Raw genomic sequence first — 25,097 nt, 5'->3', positions numbered from 1 at the left:
TCTCAGCTGGGCATGCAGGATGAATCCCAGCAGCTGGCTCTCGTGTCCTAAACTATCAGCACCTCCAGAGGGCGACAGTGAAGTTGCGGAAAGAGCCAGAGGCTTCACTCTGGCCTCAGAAGCTCCGTGCCTTCCTGGTTGCAAGGCGTCCGTGAGGTCGTGTGTGGTGGTTCTGATTCTCTTTCCTTTTCACAGCGGCCAGCACGGGACTCGGGAAGGGTTTCAGCAGCCAGAAAGGAGAGCAGGCAGTAGCACATGGGTCTGATCTCAGACCCATGATGGCATGATGGAGCCCCCAGTACTCTATGAGGATGCTTGCTTCCTGGGCACCTGGGCGCTCAATCCGTTAAGCATCAGGCTCTTGATTTCAGCTCAGGTCACGATCTCACGGTTCATGGGATCAGAACCCCGGGTCAGGCTCTGAGCTGACAGCACAGAGCCTGCTTGGTATTCTCCCTCCCTCCTTCTCTCTCTCTCCTTCCCCTCCCTCCCTCCTTCTCTCTCTCTCTCTCTCTCTCTCTCCCCCTCTCCTTCTCCCCCCCTCCTCTGCCCCCGCCCCACTGGTGCACACTGGTGTGCATTCTCTTCCTCTCAAAATAAACATTAAAAAAAAGAATGCTTGCTTCCTAAGAATATGCAAGTAAGGAAATGAGTTGCGTAGAGTATCTGGCAAAGTTCTGGGAAAGGGTCGAACTGAGTTCGTTGATGACAAAGGTGGCAGCACGTACCACCACCTTGATATCTTTGATTTTCAGGACTTGGAGATACCGGGAATATATCTGGCTGCAAATTGCCATGCTAGCAAGAGGATGAGTAACCAGTGGGTGTGAGAAGTTGTCGCCTTCCCTGCCAGCTCTGCACAGGTCCCATCCTTCTCTGGAGGGTGGAGCCAAAGGGCACCATGAGTACGGTGAGTTTTAACAGCACGTGAATTTTATTTTATTTATTTATTTTTTTGATTTTGTTTTCAAGGCTGAGCAACTGCCTCATTCCTTATGACACATCAGCGGAAGTACCGTAAAGGTGCCTATGAGTAACCCTTGTTCTCAAAAGAATGTGTGCTGGACCTCTGGCAGCTGTGCAGCCTTCTCGTCTTGGGGAGTCCGTTGTCTTGGGTGGGGTCCTGAAGACAAGGGTGAGAAGTAATAGTGGGGGTGGGGGTTGGGAATTGTACCAGGGCTCTGGTTTATTTAATCATTTACAACCCAGTTTTCCACTTCCCTTGTGTAGTTCTTGGTCCAGTATGGGCATAATGGTAATGATCTCTTGTCAGAGTTTTCTTACACGCAGTGACCTAAGTTGGTAAGTCAGCATTATGACTGTTCAGAGCTTTGATCAGACTCAGAAGCAGTGCTGGTTTAGTGGAAGCAAGGGTCACCCGGAGCCCCTGGAGCTTCAGAGAAGATTCCCTGAAAGTCCCCCTCTGCAGTTTATTCCCCGCTGACAAAGCTGCTCATCTGATCTAAACTCAACCCAGTTGTTTTCTGAGATACTAAATTCATATCAGGTGGACCAGATGTGAAAAGACAGCCTCGTATTCTCTTTCCAGGTTCCAGAGGTGCTATGAATGTGGGGGCGGGATGAGACAACCACAGCTCCCAGGGTGAACAGTAGTAGAAATCCTGTAGATTCCTTTTGCTGCCCCTCCCCCAATGTCCATCTCCTCCTGGCCACTCCCAGTCCCTAGTATGCTCCAAGCCCTTTTGGTATTTACACACAAAAGGGCCTTTGTTTCCCTGGCCTACCCTCCTAAAAGGCAGACGTGACCTCCCACCTGGGTCCCTTATCTGCAGATTGTCACTGCCCCTCCCTTGCTGGGAAACCAATGTCCTAAGCCTGGCTGCCTCCTCTGTGAAGCCCACACCTTGCCCAGGCAGGATCTGGACAGACAGAGCAATATAGATAGTCTCTTCTGTGATTGTGTGAAGAAGTTGGTTAAACTTCCCTTGGAACGGTGTAAATAACTTAGGTGATCAGTTTAAACTGGAGGCTGAGCCTCTCTGCTCGCCAGGAGGGGGAGAGCCACGATGAGAGTAATAGGACAGAGTGGAGGATCTCTGCAAATGTCGTGGGGTTCTTGAGGCTGGCCCTGAGCTGATGTCCACCTGCTGCCTGCCCGCTGGTGAGGGCGATTGGAGGAGGAGGTGGGAGCCCTACAAGGGGTCGGTCCTGATGTGGTCGTGCTGGCGGGATGAGGGGTCTCCTCATCATGGAGGTGCCATCTGCATAGGTTCTGAAAGCTGTGTGAGAACTGGCCGAGTGAAGAGGGGAGGGATGGGTAGCCCAGGCACAGAGGGGCTTGAAGAGCTGCCAGGGAAGAGGACCGCTGTGGGGTTTAGGGTGGGGCGGGGGAGCGTTGAGCGTGCACATTGCGGCAGCAGCCATGATAGGTTCTTTCCATCACCTAGACCTTGGCCAGGGCCCATGGCTGCTGCCCGCCTCCGTCGGTGGAGACCAGAAACCATACAGGTAGCTGCAGAGGGGCACGGGGGTTCTGTTTACCAGCATCTGCTGAGAAATACTAGGCTCTTTCCAGAGGAAGGAAAATGCAAGGGCAACTTCAGAGAGAAAGAGGCACGAAGCAGCCCTGGGTGTTCTGGTGGCCGCTGGGGAAGCCTGTAGACTCCACTGAGGCCGGGGTGTCAGCTCCCTTGAGGGGCAGAGCAACTCCTCGCTGGAGAATTTTGAACTATTGCAGTGGTTTGTCTCCGGGCCCTCCTGGGGATGGCTCCTCAGATCCACTGAAAATTGCTAAACCCAAATCTGATTTCTGACTCTCCTCAAGCTGCCATTTGCTACTGAGGAGCCGTTGGAACCCAGCAAGAATCAGACATCTCTCTGTTGCCTAGCCAGTGAGCGTTGGGCCCAGTGATGGGTTCCCTTAGGTCTTGTGCAGATCTCACCAACAGTGTCAGGTCCATCCAGAGTTTCCAGAGACAGAATGCTTAGTAAGGTACGTAAGCAGTTAGGGTATTGTTGGCGTCTGGCGTCTGTGCTCAGTACTTTGCGCACTCTGTCACCTAATCTGTGTGCCAGCTCTGCAAGGCTGGTACTGGGGAGGAGGAAGTTTAGACTGCCCCAGCTCACCCATTTTGAAGCATAGTGGGCCCAGTGCCGGTTAGAACGCAAAACACAGGGAGCCAGGATTGGTTGGGGCCATGCAGGGTGGGAACACAAGGTGACAGGGTCAGGTGAAAAGTTCTATCTCTTTTGAGGAAGGCAGGCTGTATAGGGCATGTTCTCATCCTGTCTCTCAGGGCCATCCAGGTCAGAAAAGCTGGAGCTTACTGGTAAGCCAGCGCTCAAGGATGTGTCTGAGAAGAAGGCTGGTTCAGAGAGTATGGACTGCAGCTAGGCCAGCCAAGAGCCTGAGCTTTCCGGAAGGCAGGGCTCTTGGGCAGCCACTGGGAACTTTGATTCTTTGAGCTCTGGGGGTGATTGTTGGGGTGTAAACCACACTGAATAGTACTCTAAAGGTTAAAGGTTTTTGAAAGAAAAGACCCAGTTTCCACAGTGGATAGAAATGTGGGAAACTGAGGGCCTTTGGGTTGAAAAAACAAAGAGGGCTCAATGGGACCAAACACAAATCCGAGGAAGATAGGTTTGTGACTTTTTTTGGTTAAAAGGAGGGATTTCTGGCCAAGCCTTGACCTAGATCAGAGGCTTCTATAGAGTGGTGTGGCATGTACTTTGGATAGACCAATAGTTTGATATAACAGAAGTTTTACTTTGTAGAATTCATATTCACTATGTGTTTGGTATTATTTCTCTCTAAATATTCAGTGATAGGAATGTCAGGTTTTGAAAGGACCCCCACCTCAGGCTGGCTCACTGGCCTCCTACTCTTCCTGATGAGTTGAGCCATTCCCATGTTGACCTTTTATTCTTGTTACGGAAATTGTGTCAGCAGCCAGAGCTCATGCGACTGTTTCTTTCCCTGGGTTACCCTCAGAGAAAGCGTCGTGGTGGGACAGTAAATTCTAGACAAGCCCAGAAGCGAACTCGGGAAGCAGCGTCCACCCCTGAGATGGCCTTGGAAGCGGAGCCCATAGAACTTGTGGAAAGCGGTAAGATGGCCAGGGACGCCATGACCGGGGGCGGGGTGGGGGGTGCTGGTGGGGGACGGTGTGTGTGGGTGAGTACAGCACTGCCGCCTCCCAGCTGTGGGGCCTGGTGGGAGCCACACCACCCGTGCGTGCCTCCGCTGCCCCCTCCGAAATGGGGTGCTCCTAGTACCGCTCATACAGTTGTCCGCGAGGTCACTGAGATCAGTGCTTGTGAGAGAACGCTTGCTGTACGAGGGTTAGCTTCTGTCCGTGTGTCTGTAAGACCTATGCGACCCTGGACTCCGCCACTTGAGCCGCGGCTCAAAACCGGAAGCGCACTGGATCAAGAACTGCTTTGTGCGGTATCCGAAGGCCTCCACGGGTTCCGACAGCCTCTCGGCAGGGCTGACCTTCTGGGAACGTGCAGGGGGGTGAGACGGCCCTGGGCCCAGCTTTTCGACTCGAAACTGCATCTCCAATTTGCTCTGCCTCGTGAGGTTCTCCGATTTCCTTTTCTCTTTCTCTTTGAGATACAGAATTTCCCAAGAAGGCAGATCTGTTGACAGCTGCCTGTGTTGGAGTGGGCTGGTATAGGCAGAGGCCAGATTGATTTTTCCCCCCTTCTGCCTGCTGAGGGGGACGGCCAGTGGCCTGAGTTGAGTCCCTGTGCTCTGCATGTGTTAAGATTGATTTCGTGACTGCAAAGCTTGAAAACTGACATGTAAAGAGAAGCAGCTTGTCTTGAGATACATTTCATGGGCCCTTCAGAGAAGTGAAATTCTCAGTATCGTCTCTGTGGCTCCTGAGTTTCACTTCTGTGAATTCCTAAAAGCCTGGAGGCTGAGACCCTGGCCCCCCTGCCATCCCCTCCCCTCTGTCCCAAAGTTGATGCCCCTGCATCTGAACTCTGCCATCATTCAGGAGAGGCTAGCGCTGGAGGCTCCTCGATCGGAACACTGAGCACATGAGTGGTCTCTAGGGGCTCGGGGTCTCAGGCTTGACTGCTATTTGGCCCAGCCCGCCCCTCACCGCAGGCCACCTCAGCATGTGCACAGGGCCGTGTGCACAAGCTGCCCGTTGGAGTCCAGCTTCTATTTATGGAGCCATAGATTGTGTCCATCAACACAGAAACGGTTCTGTGACCGAGAGCATATCAGTATGTGGGCTGTTCTTTAAAAAGGAGGAGGTCAGGGGCACCTGGGGGGCTTAGTCGGTTAAGCGTCCAACTTCAGCTCAGGTCATGATCTCACAGTTCATGAGCTCGAGCCCTGAGTTGGGCTCAGTGCTGACAGCTCAGAGCCTGGAGCCTGCTTCAGATTCCGTGTCTCCCTCTCTCTGCTCCTCCCCCACTCCTTCTCTCTCTCTCTCTCTCTCTCTCTCTCTCTCAAAAATAAACAAACATTAGGGGCGCCTGGGTGGCGCAGTCGGTTAAGCGTCCGACTTCAGCCAGGTCACGATCTCGCGGTGCGTGAGTTCGAGCCCCGCGTCGGGCTCTGGGCTGATGGCTCAGAGCCTGGAGCCTGTTTCCGATTCTGTGTGTCCCTCTCTCTCTGCCCCTCCCCCGTTCATGCTCTGTCTCTCTCTGTCTGAAAAATAAACGTTGAAAAATAAATAAATAAATAAACAAACAAACAAACATTAAAAAACTTATAGAAAGATCATTTTGTAAAAATTACATTGGACACAACCATATATTGTGGTCTTTATTCCTGTGAAACTTCTTAATATAAGAAAATAAAGCAAGTTGGAATATACTAAATGCATCACAAGTTACTGTCCCCAAACAAATACTTCTAAAAATCCTACTCCCATGCTTCGTAGTACTGTAACAATAGAAGCAAAAATGATCCTAAATCTTCTTTTTTCAGTTTATATAAACGGAAGTTGTCCTCTGCCATTCGCTCCTTCCTGCCGCACAGAAATGCTGCTGTTTGGCACGTGTCTTTTCCCACTTTGTCCTGTGCTCACGTGGACACTGCCGTGTATCCTAGGGCTCAAGGGCAAGCTGCGGAACGGGCCCAGCCCATTTTGGTGTATTGGGGTGCTAGCAGATCAGTAAATACCTCCTTTGTCCCACTTGAGAGCTAAATGGAGATGAAAACGTAACTGATGGGGGTGTGTGGCTGAGCCCAACAAGGTCTGTGGGTGGGTCCATCCCAAAGAGAAAGGCCCTGCGGTGAGCATGCCTGGTCCTGTCCCCACATGTCCCCAGCACTGCTGGGTAGGTCACTGCCCCTCCCCTGTGCAGGGGCCGGTGGGGACACAGAGGCCTGGTTGTGTGGCGAGGGAGGCCCCAGGGATAAAGGTGTGCATGCGCGCAGACCTCACCCCTCGGTGCAGTCGTAAAAACTACACAGTGCCCCTCAGCAACATTCTGGAAGGGCATTCATTGGCTGCCACCTCTGGAAAGGGGATAGATCCTGAGGGTCTGCATTCTGTCCTTTGGTAGGGTTTAGCACAGGTTTGTACCTGTAATCATTTCATGCTTAGAGCGGTGTGCCTTTACTTTTCTCCTAATGCCTGTTAAAATGCTTTGTTTTGAAGCTGGAGACGAAATAGTGGACCTGACCTGTGAATCTTTAGAGCCTGTGGTTGTTGACCTGACTCACAATGACTCTGTCGTGGTAAGTGTTGGAACGGAGAGTCGCCTCTTCCTGGCTGCGGGCCCTGGGCCAGCGTCAACTTCAGAAGGCCTCGGTCACAAGTAGCGGCCTGTGCCGAAGAAGCTCGTGCACCCAGTGACTAGAGCCCAAGATAGAAGGTGTTTCTATAAAATCATTTGTTGTGGCTTTGCTGCCTGTGGACAGTAAATGTTTGTGACTGTGGCCATTCTGCAGCTGGCACACAAGCCATGTGGGGAGAGCCCCGAGACCCCACCTCTGTAGCCCCCCGTTCCACCCTTGATACCAGCTGTGCGGCCTTAAGTTCCTCAGCCTCCTTTGCGTTGTGAGTGGGGATGTGTCACGGGCTTGTGTGCGTGTTCGGGTGGCTGGCACGTGGGGGTACCGGGCACACGTGGGTTTACACTTCATAGCTGGCGGGAACGAGATCTCTTCAGTTCCAGGAGGCCCCCTCACGGGGTGCAGGTGCTCTGCACCACTGCCTGCCGCCTCAGCTGTGTCAGGGCTCCAGGGAGGGCGGCAGCCTGCCTGAGCCCCCTTCCTGGGGCGCCGGCTACGGACCCTGGCAAAGAGCGCGCTCACCTCTGTGGCCCTCGAGGGAGACCCGGTCCGGGCGGCGGACGTGCTGCGGAGTGGTCTGGCACGCCGCCTCCACCATGTGGGGGTGCACCGCTGTGTGTGGGTCCCGGCGGCTGCTCCACCCCTGGCCCCGCATCCTGAGGCTGCGTTTGCCTCTCGGGGATGCCTCTAGCACCTTCTGTCCTGATAGGTACTTTGTGGAGTGGAGCGAGTGGGAGGCAGGCGCTACCGAGGACTGGGCTCAGTAGCGGCTGAGTGTTCACCTGGCCTTGGGGCCCACTGATCCTGGGCTTATTCTGATTGTGCTTGGAACTTCAGAAGAAGGTTGCACTGAGAAGCTTCAGGACTTCTTTAAAAGGAAAAAAGGGCGACGAGGAGGAGCTGTCTTGACAGATTTAGAGGTTTAGACTCTGGCCTTGATTTAAAACCTATCCTGCGTTCCACACGCACACGCGCGCACACACACACCACCCATCCCAGAGGAGAGGCAGCTGTTCTCGCCGAGCTATTAAACGGCCTCCCACGGGTCCTGGATGCATGCGCAGGTGGGACGTCGGCTCCCAGAAAGGAGCCAGTAGTTCTCTGGAGATCAGTTGGAACTTTCTGAGACAGGTGGGGAGTAGGCTTAGCTGTCAGTAGTCTCTGCCTCGGCCCGATGGGTGTGTTTTTTGAGGTACGTACATGTACACAACTTTGCTGCTGGTCCCGCAGGCTCCCTGGGGTTCTGGAAGGATAGCTTCTTTTGGTGCCTTGGCTAAAGCATGCGGCCCAGTTGCTGATAGACACTTAGAATCAGTGCCAAGTCCTTCTTTTCTGTGATACTCCTCCCCACCTGCAGCATGACAAGCCCTGGGGGGATAGCCGGGATCCTGCTCGCCCTACGTGCCCTCAAGGAGACGGTGATCAGCTTCTGTTGGGTGACACGCCAACAGCATGAAGTCCCCTTTCATGCCTTGGGTATTTTTTTTTTGCATGACCAGACTGCCCTCCCTACATGGGCTCCTTCGTGAGCTTTCCTGCTTTCTCTGTGTTTCCCTGGGCATGGAAAGTCCTCAGGAGACATGGAACAGGACTGTTAGGGTTGGGGGAGCTGTCCTAGGAGTGGATGGCAGGCCAGAGGCCAGCGATGGGGAGAGGGGGGAGCGGGCCTGGGAGGTGGGAGTCCTGGTTTTCTGGTCCCAGATGTACTGGTCATTTTGGTCCTGGGACTTGACTTAACCGTGGTCGCAGTGTTCCCAGCCATAAAATAATGGTTTGGGACTTTATAGCACTCTTGATTCTAATTATTCTCTACTTTTTGTTGTATATTTTAATAAATTCAAATGCCAGTTTTTAACATGTAAGGCTGAAGTTCTCGCTCTAAGCAGGTCTACATGGGAAACCTAATTGTATTAACTCAGGACAAGATGAATTGTAAGTTCAGGGTGACCTCAGGCCTCCCCTGCAGGAGAATGTGAATGGATAAATGTATCTGTTCCCAAATTGGGGTGATCTTCCCAGTTCTACCGGAATCTGGGAACAGGCCAGGTGTACCTCTTCTGCCTTGCTGGGAGTAGCTAGTTCCATATCTTGAGGACCAGAGTCTCTACTTACCTGGGTCCAGGCACGGCTTCAGAATGTCGGGGAGCCCTCTGATGAGAGATTTCACAGAGACTAGATTTTTCCAACTCTAAAACCCCAAAGCCTCCAAAACCCCCAGTGAATTAAGAGAACTAAAAAATGCTGTAAGGTACAATAAGACTTAATCCATCTCTGCTTAGATATTTTTTTCTCCAAACCAACTTTTATTTTGGGCAATGCATACCCAAAAAAGGCCGTCACTGGGGCGCCTGGGTGGCACAGTCGGTTAAGCGTCCGACTTCAGCCAGGTCACGATCTCGCTGTCCGTGAGTTCGAGCCCCGCGTCAGGCTCTGGGCTGATGGCTCAGAGCCTGGAGCCTGTTTCCAATTCTGTGTCTCCCTCTCTCTCTGCCCCTCCCCCATTCATGCTCTGTCTCTCTCTGTCCCAAAAAATAAATAAACGTTGAAAAAAAAAAATTAAAAAAAAAAAAAAAAAGGCCGTCACTGCTGGATCCCAGGGCATGTGTATCTTTGATGTTTACCAGATTAATGCCTCTTTTCCAGAGGGGCTGTGCTAGTTGACGTTCTTGCCAGTGTTCGAGGGGCCTCTGTCTCTACGTGCTTGCTGCCGCTTTGCTTCCAGTCATGGTAACCTGGGAGTTTCCTGTGTGGCTTTAACGTGTATTTCCTTGATTCTTCTTAGGGTTGAACACTTTTTCATGTTCATTAGTGGTTCATTTTCCTCTTTTGTGAAGTGTCTGTAAAAATCTTTTTTTTTTTTAATTTTTTGTTAATGTTTTTATTATTGAGACAGAGACACAGCATGAGTGGGGGAGGTGCAGAGAGAGAGGGAGACACAGAATCAGAAGCAGGCTTCAGGCTCTGAGCTGTCCGCACAGAGCCCGACGCGGGACTCGAACTCATGGATTGAGATCATGACCTGAGCCAAAGTCAGACGCTCAGCCGACTGAGCCACCCGGCCGCCCCCGTAAAAATCTTTTTACTCACACGTTGTACATACAACTTTTACAATAGCTGGAGAAATTGATCTAGAACAGAGCAACTCCTTGTCTTCTCCCCATTCCTTCCCCCCATTTGGTTGTCTGCCTTGTGGGGTTTTTTAGACCTCGTTTTTTTTTTGTTTTTGTTTTTTTTTTAAGTAGGCTCAACTCCCAACGTGGGGTTTGAACTCAAAAGCTGGAGCTCAAGAGGTGCATACTCTACCATTTGAGCCAGCCAAGCACCCCTTCCTGCTTTATTTTGTTTTACAAGTGACAAATATCAGCTTGCTGTTAGGTTTTCTGTCTTCTCAAATGTTTGCCTTTTTGATTTATGTAAAGAGGTTCTTAATTTTAATAGTTGGATTTATCAATTTGCTGAAGAAAATTTCATATAAAAATGTTGCCGTATTCTGACAGTTACTGTTTTGCCTTCTGCAAGTAGGTCTGTAACCCACGTGAATTGCCTTTCGTGTGTGGTTCTAGGGGGGCGTCTTTAGCCCCTCTCAGTGAAGTCTTACAGTGTTCCTTTTAGTTTTGCAAGTCTTTTGTTAGAAGAGTTACTCCTAGATACATGCAATATTAGGAAACTACTAAAAATGGTATAAAGTTTCCTTCTCTTTTTTGTTATTTGCTAATTGATTTTATCTATTGACTTTTCTCAGTCTAGCAATTCTTAATCTGTAAGTCTTTTGGATTTCTCTATGCACAGAACAAATTTTGGTTCTTTTCTACTTTTTTTTCTTACCTTAACACCCTGGCGAAAGAAAATTCAGCATTGGCTGAATAAAAATGGTGACAGTCCCGGACATTCTTGTCTCATCCCAAATCCGAAGGAATCTTTTCAGACTTCAGCCATTAAATAAGCCCTGTGCGGTAGGTTTTGTTGCTGCTGTTCACGTCCTTTACAGATTGGAGAGATTCCCATTTCCTGTTGGTCTGCAGGTTTTGTCGTGAATCATGTACTGAATTTTAACACTTCATAGAAGGATAATTTTTCCCCTTTTATATGTTGAAGTGGAGAAGTCAAGAATTTCATTGGTTTTCTCCATTGGTTTTCTCTGTGCACCATCAGCACAGAGCCCGATGTAGGGCTTGAACTCACGAACCATGAGACCACGACCTGAGCCAAAACCAAGAGTCAGATGCTTGACTGACTGAGCCACTCAGGTGCTTCACATTGATATTAATGTTAAACCAACTAAATATTGTGGATGTGATATTTTCTTTTTATATATTGCCAGATTGTTTGCCAATATTTTATATATACGATTTTTGCACCTTTTTAAAATTGTTTTATTTTTTAGTGTTTATTTTTTAGAGAGAGAGAGAGAGAGAGAGTGGGGGTGGGGACAGAGGGAGACACAGGCTTCAGGCTCTATGAGCTGTCAGCACAGAGCCAAGGTGGGGCTCGAACTTAACGAACTTAACGAACTTAACGAGATCATAACCTGAGCCAAAGGTCGATCTGTCTAAAATTTTCACTTTTATTGGTATAAATTTGTTTGTAATGTCTTAATGTTCTGTGGAATCTGTAGTGATATCTCCTTTTCCATTTCTGATTTCAGTTATTTGTGTTTTCTGTCTTTTTAGATTAGTATCACCAGAGGTTTATTAGATCTTTCAGAGAACCAACTTTTAGCTTTGTGGATCCTTTCTCTTGTAAGTTTTTTTCATTCATGGTTGCTTCTTCCTTTGAGTTTATTTTGCTGTCTTTCTAACTTACTAATTTTCATCATTTCTTTTCCAGTAAATGCATTTAAGATTATACTTTTTAAGCTATATCCTACAAATTTTGTTATTAGCATTTTACATTCAATTCAACATATTTATCAAACTTGTTTTTTAACTTTGAAACATTGGGGATTTTCTTTATTTCCTTTGTTGTTGTTACTGATTCTTTGAATTACTGCATTATTGGTCAGAAAATACATTCCATGTGTCAGTTCTTTGGTAATTCCTGAGACTTGCTTTGAACCTGGCCTGCACAAAGCAGCTGGCCTTCCCTAGATAACCTGCCTGGGCTTTGGTTTCTCTGTGAGGCTTTCAAATGTAGGCTTCAATTTATTTTATTTTATTTTTTTAATTTAATGTTTATTTTTGAGAGAGAGACAGAGTGTGAGCCAGGGAGGGGCAGAGGGGAAGGAAGACACAGAATCGGAAGCAGGCTCCAGGCTCCGAGCTGTCAGCACAGAGCCCAATGTGGGGCTTGAACTCACAAACCATGAGATCATGACCTGAGCTGAAGTCAGACGCTTAACCGACTGAGCCACCGAGAAGTTCCAGGCTTCAATTTTTCAAGAATCTTCTGTATTTTTTTTTCCTCTGGATTATTATATTGCCTTTAGTTTGAACAAATAATTTTTTTGATATATCTTTTTTTAAAAAGTATGTATGTTTTATCTTGTTTTGGTGGTTTTCAGTGGGAAATTTGGTGGAAATACTAGCCTGCCATTTATTGGAAACCTCTGCTCGTATTTTCCATCCTTCTGCCTTCTTAGCTGGGGTAGTAGGTGAGTTCAGGTTTTCAGGGCACTTTTCTTTTAAAGTCAGGTTGGTTTCCCTGAAATCTCTTTGTGATGTGTTTCCATGGTGTGCCTATGAGTCACACTATTCGTGTTACACTCCATACCTGCCTATTTTCGTTCATGAGACTGGAAGGAGTCTGCTTAACTGAAGCTCCCTTGCAGGCAGGGACAGAGTCCTGTCCATCTCTAGGGGAATAGTCAAGGGCCCGAGGGGCACCTGGTGACTTCATAATCGTGTAAGAAAGAAGGGCTGGTCACCATGGCCAGGAACGGGGGAAATGGTTGTCTGTGGTGCTGGAGGGGCTGCTTACTGTGACTGCAGTGTTCGTGGCAGGCCCGGTGTTCCTGGGCCTCCCGGCAGGGCCGCACTAACAAATCCGTCACTGCACTGCGTGCAGCGGTTGGATCCAAAGAGCAGCTGCTTTCGTGCACAGTGGGTGGAGGTGGCTGTTTTCCCCAGTACAGCGGCATGCCAAGTGGGGAGGCTGCCTGAAGCAAGTGGCTTGCTGAGCTCTTGGCCGCGTAGGCATTCTTAGAAATGCCAGGGCTCCACTTGCATGCAGAGGACCCCAGGCTGCCTGTCTCAGTCCCGTTATTTCACCCAGCGTATTCTTGCAGCCCCCGGAGGTGCCTAGAATGCCAGGGGTTGCGTCTACTGGTAGAAGGAGGGCTTGACCGGAAGCCTGTGACATGGGTGTCCGCACTTGTGGGTGTTCTAAGGCCCACCTGTGCTTCAGAAACTCAAAGGGCCTTCGCGTGACCGGCCTGGAGTCCGTGTGCCCTGGTGTGAAAGCAGACGGCAGCGGGGGTCTGCTGTGGGTTGTTCGTACTCCGGACGCCTCACTGGTCTCTCAGCGCTCCGCCCTGTGCTTTATTCCACAGTCAAGAATGGGAAGCCAGACCCAAAGGTGAAGCAGGCTGTGGGAGGCCACTTGCCACAGTACTAACTCAGCTGTTCAGACCAGGGGGTTGGGGGGTTGGTGTTTTGTTGCTTTTAAAGGCCTCTTGGCCACATGAGAGGCTCCAGAGCTGCCTTCCTCTCCCCACCAGGCAAGCGCTGTGTGACCTGCAGGGCCACAACTGTGAGGAAGGGCCATTCCAGGGTGCTCGCGGGCACCTTACAGGGGCGCTGGAATTTGATATGGTTCGGCTGCTGGCTGGCCCAAGCACCAGGATGGTGTCTCATGTCCCTCAGCCAGGCTGTGGTGCCATTGTTTTCTGCCCTTTGGGCAAGAAGCTTCATCTCTGAGGTTTTCTGTTGAGGATGGGGGTGAGGGGAGCTCTCTGGCCACTGTGTGTTCGTTTACCCAGTGGTTAGGTAAGGGACACCTGTCCTGAGCCTTGGACTAGGCAGCTGTATGTACCTCCCCAGAGGCTGACGTCTGGCCTGAGCCTGGCACTCCCTGCAAGTGAGCTGGGTCTGACCCGCAAGAGCCTGTGGAGACCTGGTTCCCACACACTGGTTTCCCGGGAGCCAGTGACGCCATATTTCTTCCAGGTGTGTCCACACTTAATCGAATGAGCCATCTTGGCAAAGGAAGCGAGGCAGTGTTGGGGTGCTGGAAAGCTGGGATCGTCCCTGCCCACAGCAGATTTTCCTTCTGTTCTTGGTTAAGTTCAGAGCTCCCTTTCTGTAGACTTCATGGGGACTGCACCTCCTGTCAGCCCAAGCTCTTCTTCTAGTAACTATCCCAATGATGAGATTGACGGTCCCCCGCTTTCATAGTTCCGCAGTCCAGCCGCCTCTAGGGGGAGGTGGGGGTGCCTTCAGTAGTAATGTGGGTTATGTTCTCATCCGCAAAATGAAGATCTTTATGTTTAGACCCTCCTTTCTGGGATGGCTACTTGTATCTGTCATGGTTCAGGTTGGAAAACTGAATCCGCTCTAGTTCTAAAGCATAAATGGATTTTAATACATGGGAGGAGATGCTTCTTGGTGTTGAGAGGGCTGGAGGAGCAGGACTCTAGGAATAACCCCAGACATCTTGGCCTTGACCCACCATGGGACCGTTACCTCCGCCCCAAGCAGAGGGTCAGGAGATGGGAGCCATCACCTGCACTGATCTCCTTGGGTTCAAGGAACCAATACCTTAGCCCCTTGCTAGGGAGGAGGGGGCCTGGGCCAGGGACACTGCAGCCTGGGCCAGGACTGCCTGTTGATATTGCCAGCCGTGTCCACCTCCAGCGGCTGAAATTGGTGCTGTCTCACTGGTGGAACTTAGTTTGTGTCCAGAATCCCTGCCATGGGGAGTTGGGATGGAGAGAGCTTCTGGTTTCTGCAGGGCAGGACAGCATGCCCTCTGCCATGGTGTCGGCCAAAGAGAGGTGGGCAGTGCGGCTTTCCTGAAATAGGTGATGGCCTGTGACGAACAAGAGGAAGAGGTGTGCCACTGGTGACGCCGTAGACAGACAGGTATAGGAGCTCAGAGAGGGTTGAAGCCATGGGGTATGAAACTATTGTAGCATAGTAATCCTACTGTAAGTTCTGCTGAGTAGCCGATGGCGGCCTCAGGTTCTCAGTAACTCGTGTGTGTTTCTGGAGAACCTGGAGTCAGGGTGGTCTCAGCCCTTCGTGTGCCACTTGTTAGTCCCTGCACGCCCTGCTCTGTTTAATTACTTGATTATATCCCAGCATAAGTACTGCACACCCTCCTCCCAGTAAAGGTTCATGGAACAAGATGCTTGTCACTGGCCCACCGGACAAGGAGAGCGTACGGACCTAGTCCTGGGCTCCGTGTCCGCGGTGAGCTGGGGGCGCTGGTGCCTCTGTTCTCCAGAAGAGAAAGCCAGCACCTCCCACATGGTGAGTAACTTTCAGGTCACGAGGCTGGCAGCTCCGACTCACTCGGCGTGTGGCAGGCCGGGGCACACAGCGTGCCAGCTGCCAGGAGGCGGAGGCGCCCAGGACGCACCTTACTGGAGGGGAGGTGTCCAGACCTCCCGTCAGTGCTGGGCAGGGGCAGGCCCTCTCCCTGCACCTGTCCCATCCCCTGGGGTGGGGAGGCTTTACTGGTCCCCTGAGGATTTTTGCATTTGAAATAAGAAATGCTTCAATTGTGTCATTTAAGATAAGTTTTTTTTAAATATACAGAGTATTTTATGTCATACTGACGTTCCTTTTCTCTTGTTTTCCTCCGTTTTAATAGATTGTTGATGGTAAGTGGTTTCCTCTGTCTTTCATTGGGTTTGGGTGCAGAACTGATGTGGGTGAAGGGTGTAACGCCAAAGGCCTTGCCAGGCCTGTGGGTGCGAGAAGGCCAGGCGGGAAGACCCCTGCGGTCAGTGCCCTGTGCTCGCTGAGAAGACAGTACCCCTAGGGTGGAGCTGTGGTCCCATCGGAGTTTAGAGAAGGCTGACCACCTTGGACTCCCCACTGCTCAGGCACCTGCTCGTGGCAGAGGTGGGGCTCCTCCTGGGAAGACCGGAGGGTGGCCTCTGTGTAGCTGGGCAGGACCTTCTGGGTGTGGTGCTGTGCCTCTCCGGTTGGCGCTGGCCTTTCCCGGTGGGAAGGGAGTGGTGAGGTGATGGAGCTGGCGACCCTGCCCTGAGCGTGGACTCCTCTCTTAGAAAGGAGGCGGCCGAGGAGGAACGCCAGGCGGCCGCGCCAGGACCATGCCGACAGCTGTGTGGTGAGCAGTGATGACGAGGAGGTGTCCAGGGACAGAGATGTGTACGTGACCACCCACACTCCTAGACACGCCAGGGAGGAGGCAGCCGCAGGACTCAGGTGCCAGCCCCCACCAGCCTGCTTCCTCACCAGAAGCCTCTGGCCCCGTGGGTCCCCTCGTCCCCTGGAGAGGGGAATCTTCTCTCCCCCCACCTCCATTTCTCAGGGGGTAGACCATTGGAAATACTGGACCTTGCCCAAGCTCTGTGAGCCCGTGGCTCGAGAACGTCTTCTTGGAGCAGCTGCCCAGCAGCTAGGGACAGGCGGGGCTGGATTCAGAGCTGGCTCAGCTGTTCCTGGAGGGACGAGGGTGTGCCCGGCATGGGCAGGGTGGGTGTGGACATCCCTGGGCCACCTGCTGTGAAGGACAGATCCAGTGGCTTCCCGTGTCCTGCACTAGGAATGCTCAGAGGGGCTGGGCACAGCCCCTGCCCCAGATGGGGAGGCAGAGAGTACAGCCTGGGTCGGGGAGGACAGGGCATCTTCTCTTGTTCCCGTCTCGCCTCCCTGCTGCGCCCCCCTTGGGGCAGCTGGCCTTCTTGGGGGGCTTCCGATGCCTGTGCTCAGGGGGGATCTGGGCTGCTTCTGTGAAGCCACTCTGAGGGATTGAATGGTGGGGTTGCTGAGGAACTGACCCGAAGCCCTGTGATTGTAGGCCCTCTGGTACTGTCAGCTGTCCGATCTGCATGGACGGGTACTCTGAGGTAAGCCGGCTCTGCCGTGTCTTCCTGGTTCCTGGTGTCCACACTGCTTCAGTGGAAGAGGCGGGCAGAGAGGATCTTCTCGCTAGGTGGCATTTGACACCTCTGTTCTGCAGTCCGCGTGGCCGCTGTGTGTGGCCTGTCACACATCTGTGTGTGAGGGGAGAACGTGCCAGCTTCTATTTGGGCCCTGCAGCCTTCAGCCCTGGCCCCCGTTGAGCACACCAGTCCTGTGTGTTTCCTGTCCCAGCCTAAGCAGAAGCTGCTGGTATTTCCCGTGGCCCCTGCGCCCCCCAGCACCGCCCTGTGTGCCCGCACGGCAGCCCTGGGCCTCAGCAGGCCTGTGGGTGCGGGCACCTGGGGTCCCTGCAACCCTTGGGTGGCTGCTGCCGGGAGAGTGGCTCCCGCCTCTGCCCTGGGCCTTAGAGACCCTGTCGTAGTCGCCTGACGCTGCAGGGCGAGTAGGTGTGTTCAGTCCTGCAGAGCTGCCCAGCCCTCCTTCCCCTTGTCACAGCAGAAGTGGGGCTCTCTGCCGCCGTGGGACCAGGGCACACGTGAAGGCTGTTCCTTCTTGTGTTTTCTAGATTGTACAGAACGGACGTCTCATCGTTTCTACAGAATGCGGCCACGTCTTTTGTAGCCAGTGCCTCCGTGACTCCCTTAAGAATGCTAACACTTGCCCAACTTGCAGGAAAAAGATCAACCACAAACGATACCACCCCATTTATATATGAAGTGTGGAGAGTGTCAGGAGAGGCAGACGGACAGACAGCCGGGCTAGGTCCTCCACTAAGCCTTTCATGGCTTCTCTGCCTCAATTTCCTGAGCTCAGAAAGACTATTTCAGAGCCAACGTCTGATATGTAAACTGCTCTTTTGTTTCAAACCCGCTCTTAGACCCTTTCGTTACCTCCGGTTTACTGCGGTGGAGCTGGAGCCAGGGCCCAGGCGGGGGTCCCCACCTCTGCCCCCCACCCCGGGCATCCTGGTTCCAGGGTAGGAAAGAGGGAGTTAGGCACATCGGAATTGAGAATTGTGGTTCCAGCCTCTTTCTGGAGCCTGCATGTCTGCCAAGAAATTTTCCCCTTTTGGAAAGTCTGCCCCAGCTTCCTCCTGGCAGCGTCATCAAGGGGCTGGCCCGGCTCTCCCAGGCGGGCTCCGTCGTCCGCGGCGTCAGTCCGCCTCAGCGACCGAGCTAGACCAGGTCCATCTGGCCCGAGGACCACAGGTGTGAGCACAGCCCTAGAAAGACCCACCACCGGGCGTTTTTCTTCCCTGGCGAGTCTGGGGTGCCCCGTGACTCCACCCACACCTCAGCAGTGATGTGCGGGATGCTGCAGACCAGGAGACTCTCTACAGGGCAACTCCCGGTTTCCTAAGAACGAAATGTGCAATAAAGCCTGTTCTTTGCCTACTTTCCAGCAGCACAGGAGATGTAGCACTGTTAGTGTCTGTCCCCTCAGAGGCCTCATGTTGCCCGTGGAGCGGTGCCTGTCACATCCCGTCCTATTCACCACCTGTTCTCAGGAACTTAGCCCGTGCCCCATGGTTTTTCACCTGGTGCAGGCTGTGCAAGGTATATAGGGCAGACATGTGGTTGGATATCCTCTCTCTTTTCTGATCAGATCTGTCCTGTGTTCGCCACATGCCCTCTGGTCCTCAGTTCCCACTGCCTAATGTCCACTCGAGTGTAAAGACAGAGCTGGTGGCAGTACGTGAGGCCTTACCAGCCACCCACATCCCTGCTGTTGTCCAAGTCAGCTCCCCTGAGTTTCAAAGAGTTCGGCCCACCTGATACTAGCTGGGCTCCGCCTTGGCTTTCACCCACACCCCCCACACCGGCTGACATTCATTTCAGAAGCTGCTCTTCTGACCTTTTGGGCTTTTGACTGCTCCATAGGTTTGGTTGGCAAAGTATGGCGGCCTCTTCTCCCCAAGCGACCCAGATAACACGCTCTGCTCAGCTCCCTCGGTGTGAACATCTTGGTCCTCAAGGAGGCAACAGGGTGACCTGACTGCCCCTCACGGCACAGGGCCTGGGGGCAGCCAGCAGGGGAGAGGCCTTGCTGCGGCCGCCCGCCTTGGCCTCTGCACCCTCCTCAGAGGGCTTCTAGCCAAACCACCAGCCTCTTCGTGTGTAACAGCTGCAAGGTGGGGAAGGGGCCTTCTCTGGCTTTGCTAGCAATAACTGACCTTCAGTTTACCCTTCTGAAGGAGCAGGGACTCGGCACGGAATTCACTTTAAACGGGGCTGAAGGAGTGTCCCTCCTCTGTGTGAAAAAAAGTTTGTTTTATTCTTCATTCTGACTTTTAACTATTTGGCTCACTTCTGGTTAATTTGGATGAAAGTAATAATTTTCTACTTGGAGTCAAGGAGGCAGGACGTCAGTTCCCATCGGCCTGATGCCCTCTGGTTGGACATCATTGCCTTTAAGTTCCTCTGGGCTTCATGGAACCTCCTTTGTTCTGCGCCAGCAGTGCCCAGACTTCAGAACCCAGGACGACGGTGCAGCCCAAATCTCCTTTAAGTTTTGTGCTTAAGGACAAATGGTTGATTATTAGGTTGTATTCCTTCATACTAAATTGGGAAAAAGTGTTTAGTTTCTGCTATTCAGAAACTGCAAAATAGGTTGGTAAGAAAACGAACATTTTCCTTTCTTCATTGTACATAGTTCAGATCTTTCTTTGTTACATTTAAACTATATCCATGTACATCAGTCTGTTTTTGACTCCTCTACTAGTGTTACAGATGGAAATAAAATCATTAATTTGAACCAGATCTCTTTTGTGCGTTCATTTGCTCTTTGGGATGGATTTTCTCCCCCTTTGTGCAAGATGTGTGATTCCTGTCTGCCTCAGATTTAGCCTGTTCTGTCCACGTGTGCAGGAAAGTTGTTTGTGTGGCTACCGATCCAGAAACCAGCAGGCCAGACCAGAGGTCATTCCTGGGAGTGGAACCACAAGCCCAAGCCCTGGAATCCTTGATCAGGCAGGATTAATCTGCACCTCTGCTCTAGGAAACGTGGCTGGCTGCAGGGGAAGAGCTGTGAGCCGCGTGGACTCCGATGGACCCGGGAGTCTGACTGCCCGGTGCCCCTCCCTGCCTCAAGCACCCGGACACAGACTTTGCCTTCCACGCCTGGGTGGGGGCCCAGGAGAGCATGGCGTGCCCCAGGTGATCGGTGCCGGAAAAGGTGGGACGAGGGAGTGAGTGGGCTGGTGGTGGTGGTAGAAGAGCTTGCCTCCACCTGTCCCCACGCCTGTCCAGGGGCCCCAGAGATAGAGATTAGAGGCACACGATCGTGCTGAATTTCAGAGGCCCACCTTCAGCTGGAGACCAGTTCGATCAGAGGAAAATGCAGTTACTCAGACACTCCCTGCACATTTTGTCACGCCCCAGTATTGCAATTGGCTCTGGTGGGTATTGAGTGAACCCATGGATATTGCTGCCCTTCTGGGGTATGCATTCCTTGAGGGGGACTGTGCCATCAAGCCAGTGAAAAGTCAAAACTTGGAGGTCAGGTACGGGAGTCCCCCGGATAGCAAGAAGGGACGCTGAGCTGCATGCAGTCTTCGAGGTCCAAAAGCGTTCTAGGGAAAGGGGAGGTGATGTACGTTCCTTCTCTAACGTACACCAAGGTATACCAGCCTTGCATTTCTTGGATAAATCCATCTTGTTCATGATATTTTGTCTTTTTGTTTTACCAATATTTGGCTTATGGTTTCTTAAGATCCATGTTATACGTTACAATGACCTACCATTGTCCTACTCTGTCTTTGCCAGGTTCTGGTTTCAAAGTAAGGTTAGTTCCTACAGAGAGACTACAGAGTATTCTCTGTATCCTGATTTTGAGTTACTCCTTGACTGAAGTGGAGCTCATAAATACTATCTCTGAACTGTTGTTTTCATTGAGGAACGATTTTAAAACACTGATGTGTTTTTCCCATGTTTGAAAATTCACTCTTTTTGTCTGTTAAGTCACAGGTTTCTGGGAATTTGTACATTTCATCTCTACAAGATTTTGGCATAAGGTTGTTCATAGTCTCCTCTTAGAAGCTAATTAATGGCTGCAGCAATTTTTTTTTATCATTAATCAGTTTTGTCAGTTTTTTTTTTTTTTATTTTTTTTTCAACGTTTATTTATTTTTGGGACAGAGAGAGACAGAGCATGAACAGGGGAGGGGCAGAGAGAGAGAGGGAGACACAGAATCGGAAACAGGCTCCAGGCTCCGAGCCATCAGCCCAGAGCCTGACGCGGGGCTCGAACTCACGGACCGCGAGATCGTGACCTGGCTGAAGTCGGACGCCTAACCGACGGCGCCACCCAGGCGCCCCAGTTTTGTCAGTTTTATGTTGTGTATATGTTAACTCCAGTATCCAAAGTCTTTGTGGCTCTCGCTAATGATTTCTTCGTGTGTCTCATGAACTTTTTCTCCCTTATTTTGAGCCCACGTAAATTGGTACACAGTCCGAAAATTATTTGAGAACTGGATTGAAAGTGGGTTGCTCCAGAAAGTATTTGCCTTTGCTTTTATGAGGTATTTAAGGTTGTTAACCAACACAAGGGCGTTCTATTTATCTTTTATGCTGTGGAATATAGCACACAAAAGAGCACAGTTCACTGAATTACCTCAAAAGTATAGCTCAGTGAATTACCGTAAGTCACATGCCCATGAAACAACCAACCGCAACAACAAACAGAATGTTGTTGCCACTTTAGAAGCTCCTACTTGTCCTTCCTACCAGTCAGTACATGCTGCCTTCTGTCCCGGGGGAATCGCTATACTGACTTTGATGGCAAGGACTGCTTTGACTCTAATTCTGGTTTAATTACCAAAACATGCAACCTTAACCACGTAATTTTGTTTGACCTGTTCTTTGAGCTTCAGACAGCTGAAACTATTTGATATGCACTGGGGTTGGGGCTCCTGTTCCTCGGTGTTACATTTGTGAAATGCATTCATGTCATGTACAGTATTTTGTTTGCTGCATGGTATTTCTGCAGACGAGTATGCTTCAGCTTATCCATTCTTTAAGTCATTTCAGTGTTGGGGCTATTAATAGCCCAGAGTGAACATTCTGTGTGTCTTTTGGTGCAGTTTTGCTACCATACCTGTTGGGCATATACTTACGTGTAGAATTACTGGCTTATGGGGTATGAGCATTTCAGGAAAACCCAGAAATAGGTGGAAATTAAACCACACTTTTAAACAACCGGTGGGGTCAAAGAAGAAATCACAACGGACATTAGAACATACCTCGAGAAGAAAGAAAATGTGACCTTAACAAAACTTAAGGGGTGTGGTGAAAGCAGTGCCTAGGGGTTGCTTACAGCTATAAATGTATACATTAAAAGAGGAAGTCAAATCAATAATTTAATTGTATGTCTTAAAGAACTAGAAAAAGAACAGCAAACTAAACCAAAGCTAGAAGAAAGGCAATAACAAAGATTAAAGCAGAGATAAAGGAATTTGACAATGGAAGACAGAAAACCAAGGACACCAGAAGTTTCTTTGAGAAGATCAAGGACATTGGCAAGTGTTTAGCTAGACAAAGAACAAAATTGCTAAAATCAGCAATGAGAGGACATGACTGAACTTTACAGAAGTATGGAGGCTTATAAAATACTACTAAGAACATCTGTAAAATCGGGTAATGTAGATGAAATGGATAAGTTCCTAGAGATACAAACTACCAACACGGACTCCAAATAGAAAATGAGTGGGCCTGTGCAAAGTGAGACTGAAGCACTGAAAGTGCAAGACCAAATGGCTTCACTAGTAAATTCTATCAAACACATAGAAGACGACTCTCTTGGATTCTAACAAAAAATTCAAGAGAGCACCTCCTAACTCATTCTGAGGTCGGTATTATCCGGATCCCAAAGCCACACAAAGACACTACAGGACAAGAAAACTGCAGAGTAATATCTCTTATGAATATGGATGCAGAAATTTTTTTGAGAGAGAAAACACAAGTGGGGGAGGGGCAGAGAGAACCCCACGCAGACTCTGCACCGTCCATGCAGGTCGCGATGTGGGGGCTCGCACCCCCTCTCTATGAGATGATGACCTGAGCAGAAACAAAGTCGGATGCTCAACCGACTGAGCCACCCAGGCGCCCCTGGATGCAGAAATCTTAAACAGATGGCTAGCGCAGTGAATTTAGGAGCATACTAAAAGCATTACACACCATAACCAGGTGGGTCTTTCTCCAGGAATGCAAGAGGGACTCAACCTATGGAAATCAATACAATTACTACGTTAATAGATGAGGAAAGGAAAGATAACATATGAGCCCCTCAACTGATGCAGGAAAAGTGTTTCCCAACACCCTTTCATGACAAAAACACTCAAACCAGGAACAGGAGGAAATTACCTCAACATAATAAGGGCCATATATGAAAAGCCCACAGCAAAGATACTCAATGGTAAGTCCAAGCTTTTTCCCTAAGATCAGGAATAAAACAAGGATGCTTAATTTCATCACTTCTATCCAACATCATGCTGGAAGTTCTAGCTAAAACAATTAGGCAAGAAAGAAAAGGCATCCACATTGGAAATGAAGGAAAAGTATCTGCACACGGCATGACAGCAGAAAACTAAAGAATCCACAATACACATAAACAACTATTAGTGCTTACATGAACTCAGCAAAGTTGTAGGATATGAATTCACAAATTAGTGAATACACTGATCAATCTGAAAAGGAAATTAAAACAATTCTATTTCATAGCATCAAAAAGAGTAAAATCCTTACAGTGTACACTGAAACATTGAAAGAAACCACTTCAAAATCTTGCTGAAAGAAAGAAAGCTAAGTAGAAAGATACCATATGCTCATGGATTGGGAGACTTCGATTGTTACGAAGGCAATACTATCCAAAACAATACACAGAATCAGTGCAATCCCTCTCAGACACCAATGGCATTTTTTTTTTATAGAAATGGAAGAATCCATCCTAAAATATGTATGGAATTTCATGGGACCCAAGATAGTTAAAACAATCTTGAAAAAGAGCAAAGTTGGAAGACTTCCCAATTTGAAAATGTATAAAGGTTCAGGAATTAAACACTATGGTGCTGGAATAAGGATAAATAAATAGATAAGTGGAATAAAATTGAGAGCCCAGAAATGATCCCTCACCTCTATGATCAAATGATTAAATGTCAACAAGGGGTTCAAGACCATTCAGTGGAGAAGTCTCTAACGGTTCTTGGTAAATTGGATATTCACATGCACAAACATGAAGTTGATTGAGTCTTTAAGCCATATACAAAAATTAATACAAAATTGATCAAATACCTAAATTTAAGAGCTAAGATCATAAAATTCTTAGAAAAGGGTTGCCTGTCTGGCTCAGTAGAACATCTGACTCTTGATCTCAGGGTTATGAGTTCGAGCCCAATGTTGAGTGTAGAGCTTACTTTAAAAAAAAGTTTTGGGGGGGGCGCCTGGGTGGCTCGGTTGAGCAACCGACTTTGGCTCGGGTCATGATCTCACAGTTTGTGAGTTCGAGCCCCGCATCGGGCTCTGTGCTGACAACTCAGAGCCTGGAGCCTGCTTCGGATTCTGTGTCTCCCTCTCTCTCTCTCTCTCTGCCCCTCCCCCACTCATGCTCTGTCTCTCTGTGTCTCCGAAATAAGTAAACTTTAAAAAAACACATTAAAAAAATTCTTGGGGCACCTGGGTGGTTAAGTCAGTTAAGCATCTGACTCTTGATTTCGGCTCAGGTCATGATCTCACGGTTTGTGAGTTCGAGCCCCAAGTCCAGCTCTGCACTGACAGCACAAAACCTGCTTGGGATTCTGTCTCCCTCTCTCTCTGCCTTCTCCCCAATCACGTTCTCTCTCTCTCTCTCTCTCTCTCTGTCTCTCTCTCTCTCAAAAATAATCATTTTAAAAAAATTCTTTGGAGAAAACAGAGGAAAATTGAAAACAACTTGTACAATGTGTGCAGTTGAAAAGGATTCAAGTGGAAAAAAAAAAGGATTCAAGTGGTAAATTTTGTATTATATTTTTCTTGGATTTGCCAATGGTTTCTTAAATATCACACCGAAAGCACAGGCGACAAAAAAGGAAAAATAGAAACATTTGACAAAGTTAAAATTTTTTGTGCCTCAAAGGAACAGTGAAAAGACAACCCACAGAATGGGAGAAAACTGCAAGCCATCTATGTTATAAGACAATAACCAGAATATTTACAGTGCTTCTACAACTCAACAAGAACAAGAAGTCAGACAACCCAATTTAAAAACTGGCAAAGTACTGCAATGGATATTTCTCCAAATAAGATAGACAAATGGAAAATAAGTACCCAAAAGGAACTCAACATCATTAGCAACCAGTGAAAAGTAAATCAAAAACCACTAAGAGATCACACTTCACACCCATGAAA

The 25,097-nt window shown here is 49.7% G+C and overlaps 1 protein-coding gene across 6 annotated transcripts in view; it reads left to right on the top strand.

Moving 5' to 3' along the window:
- RNF4 (ring finger protein 4) overlaps window positions 1–19,478 on the top strand; it is a 31,652-nt gene extending 12,174 nt beyond the window's left edge. For 2 of the 6 annotated variants that reach the window (XM_040489431.1, XM_040489441.1), the window contains exons 2-9: window positions 756–910; window positions 3,953–4,067; window positions 6,591–6,670; window positions 11,398–11,466; window positions 15,479–15,488; window positions 15,900–16,059; window positions 16,655–16,703; window positions 17,285–19,478. In XM_040489431.1, coding sequence (XP_040345365.1) covers window positions 902–910; window positions 3,953–4,067; window positions 6,591–6,670; window positions 11,398–11,466; window positions 15,479–15,488; window positions 15,900–16,059; window positions 16,655–16,703; window positions 17,285–17,434 — 642 coding nt within the window. In that variant the 5' untranslated portion in view covers window positions 756–901 and the 3' untranslated portion in view covers window positions 17,435–19,478. Of the gene's footprint in view, window positions 1–755; window positions 911–972; window positions 1,024–3,952; window positions 4,068–6,590; window positions 6,671–11,397; window positions 11,467–15,478; window positions 15,489–15,899; window positions 16,060–16,654; window positions 16,704–17,284 lie in introns of all 6 variants that reach the window. The other 4 variants (XR_005794698.1, XR_005794697.1, XM_040489458.1 and 1 more) reach the window with 4 other exon arrangements.
- The last annotated feature ends 5,619 nt before the right edge of the window (window positions 19,479–25,097 follow it).

This window comes from Herpailurus yagouaroundi, unplaced genomic scaffold, assembly GCF_014898765.1.
Source record: "Herpailurus yagouaroundi ecotype Mexico unplaced genomic scaffold, PumYag 28, whole genome shotgun sequence".
NCBI classification, from domain to species: Eukaryota; Metazoa; Chordata; class Mammalia; order Carnivora; family Felidae; genus Herpailurus; species Herpailurus yagouaroundi.
This window is presented reverse-complemented; position numbering and strand designations above follow the sequence as displayed.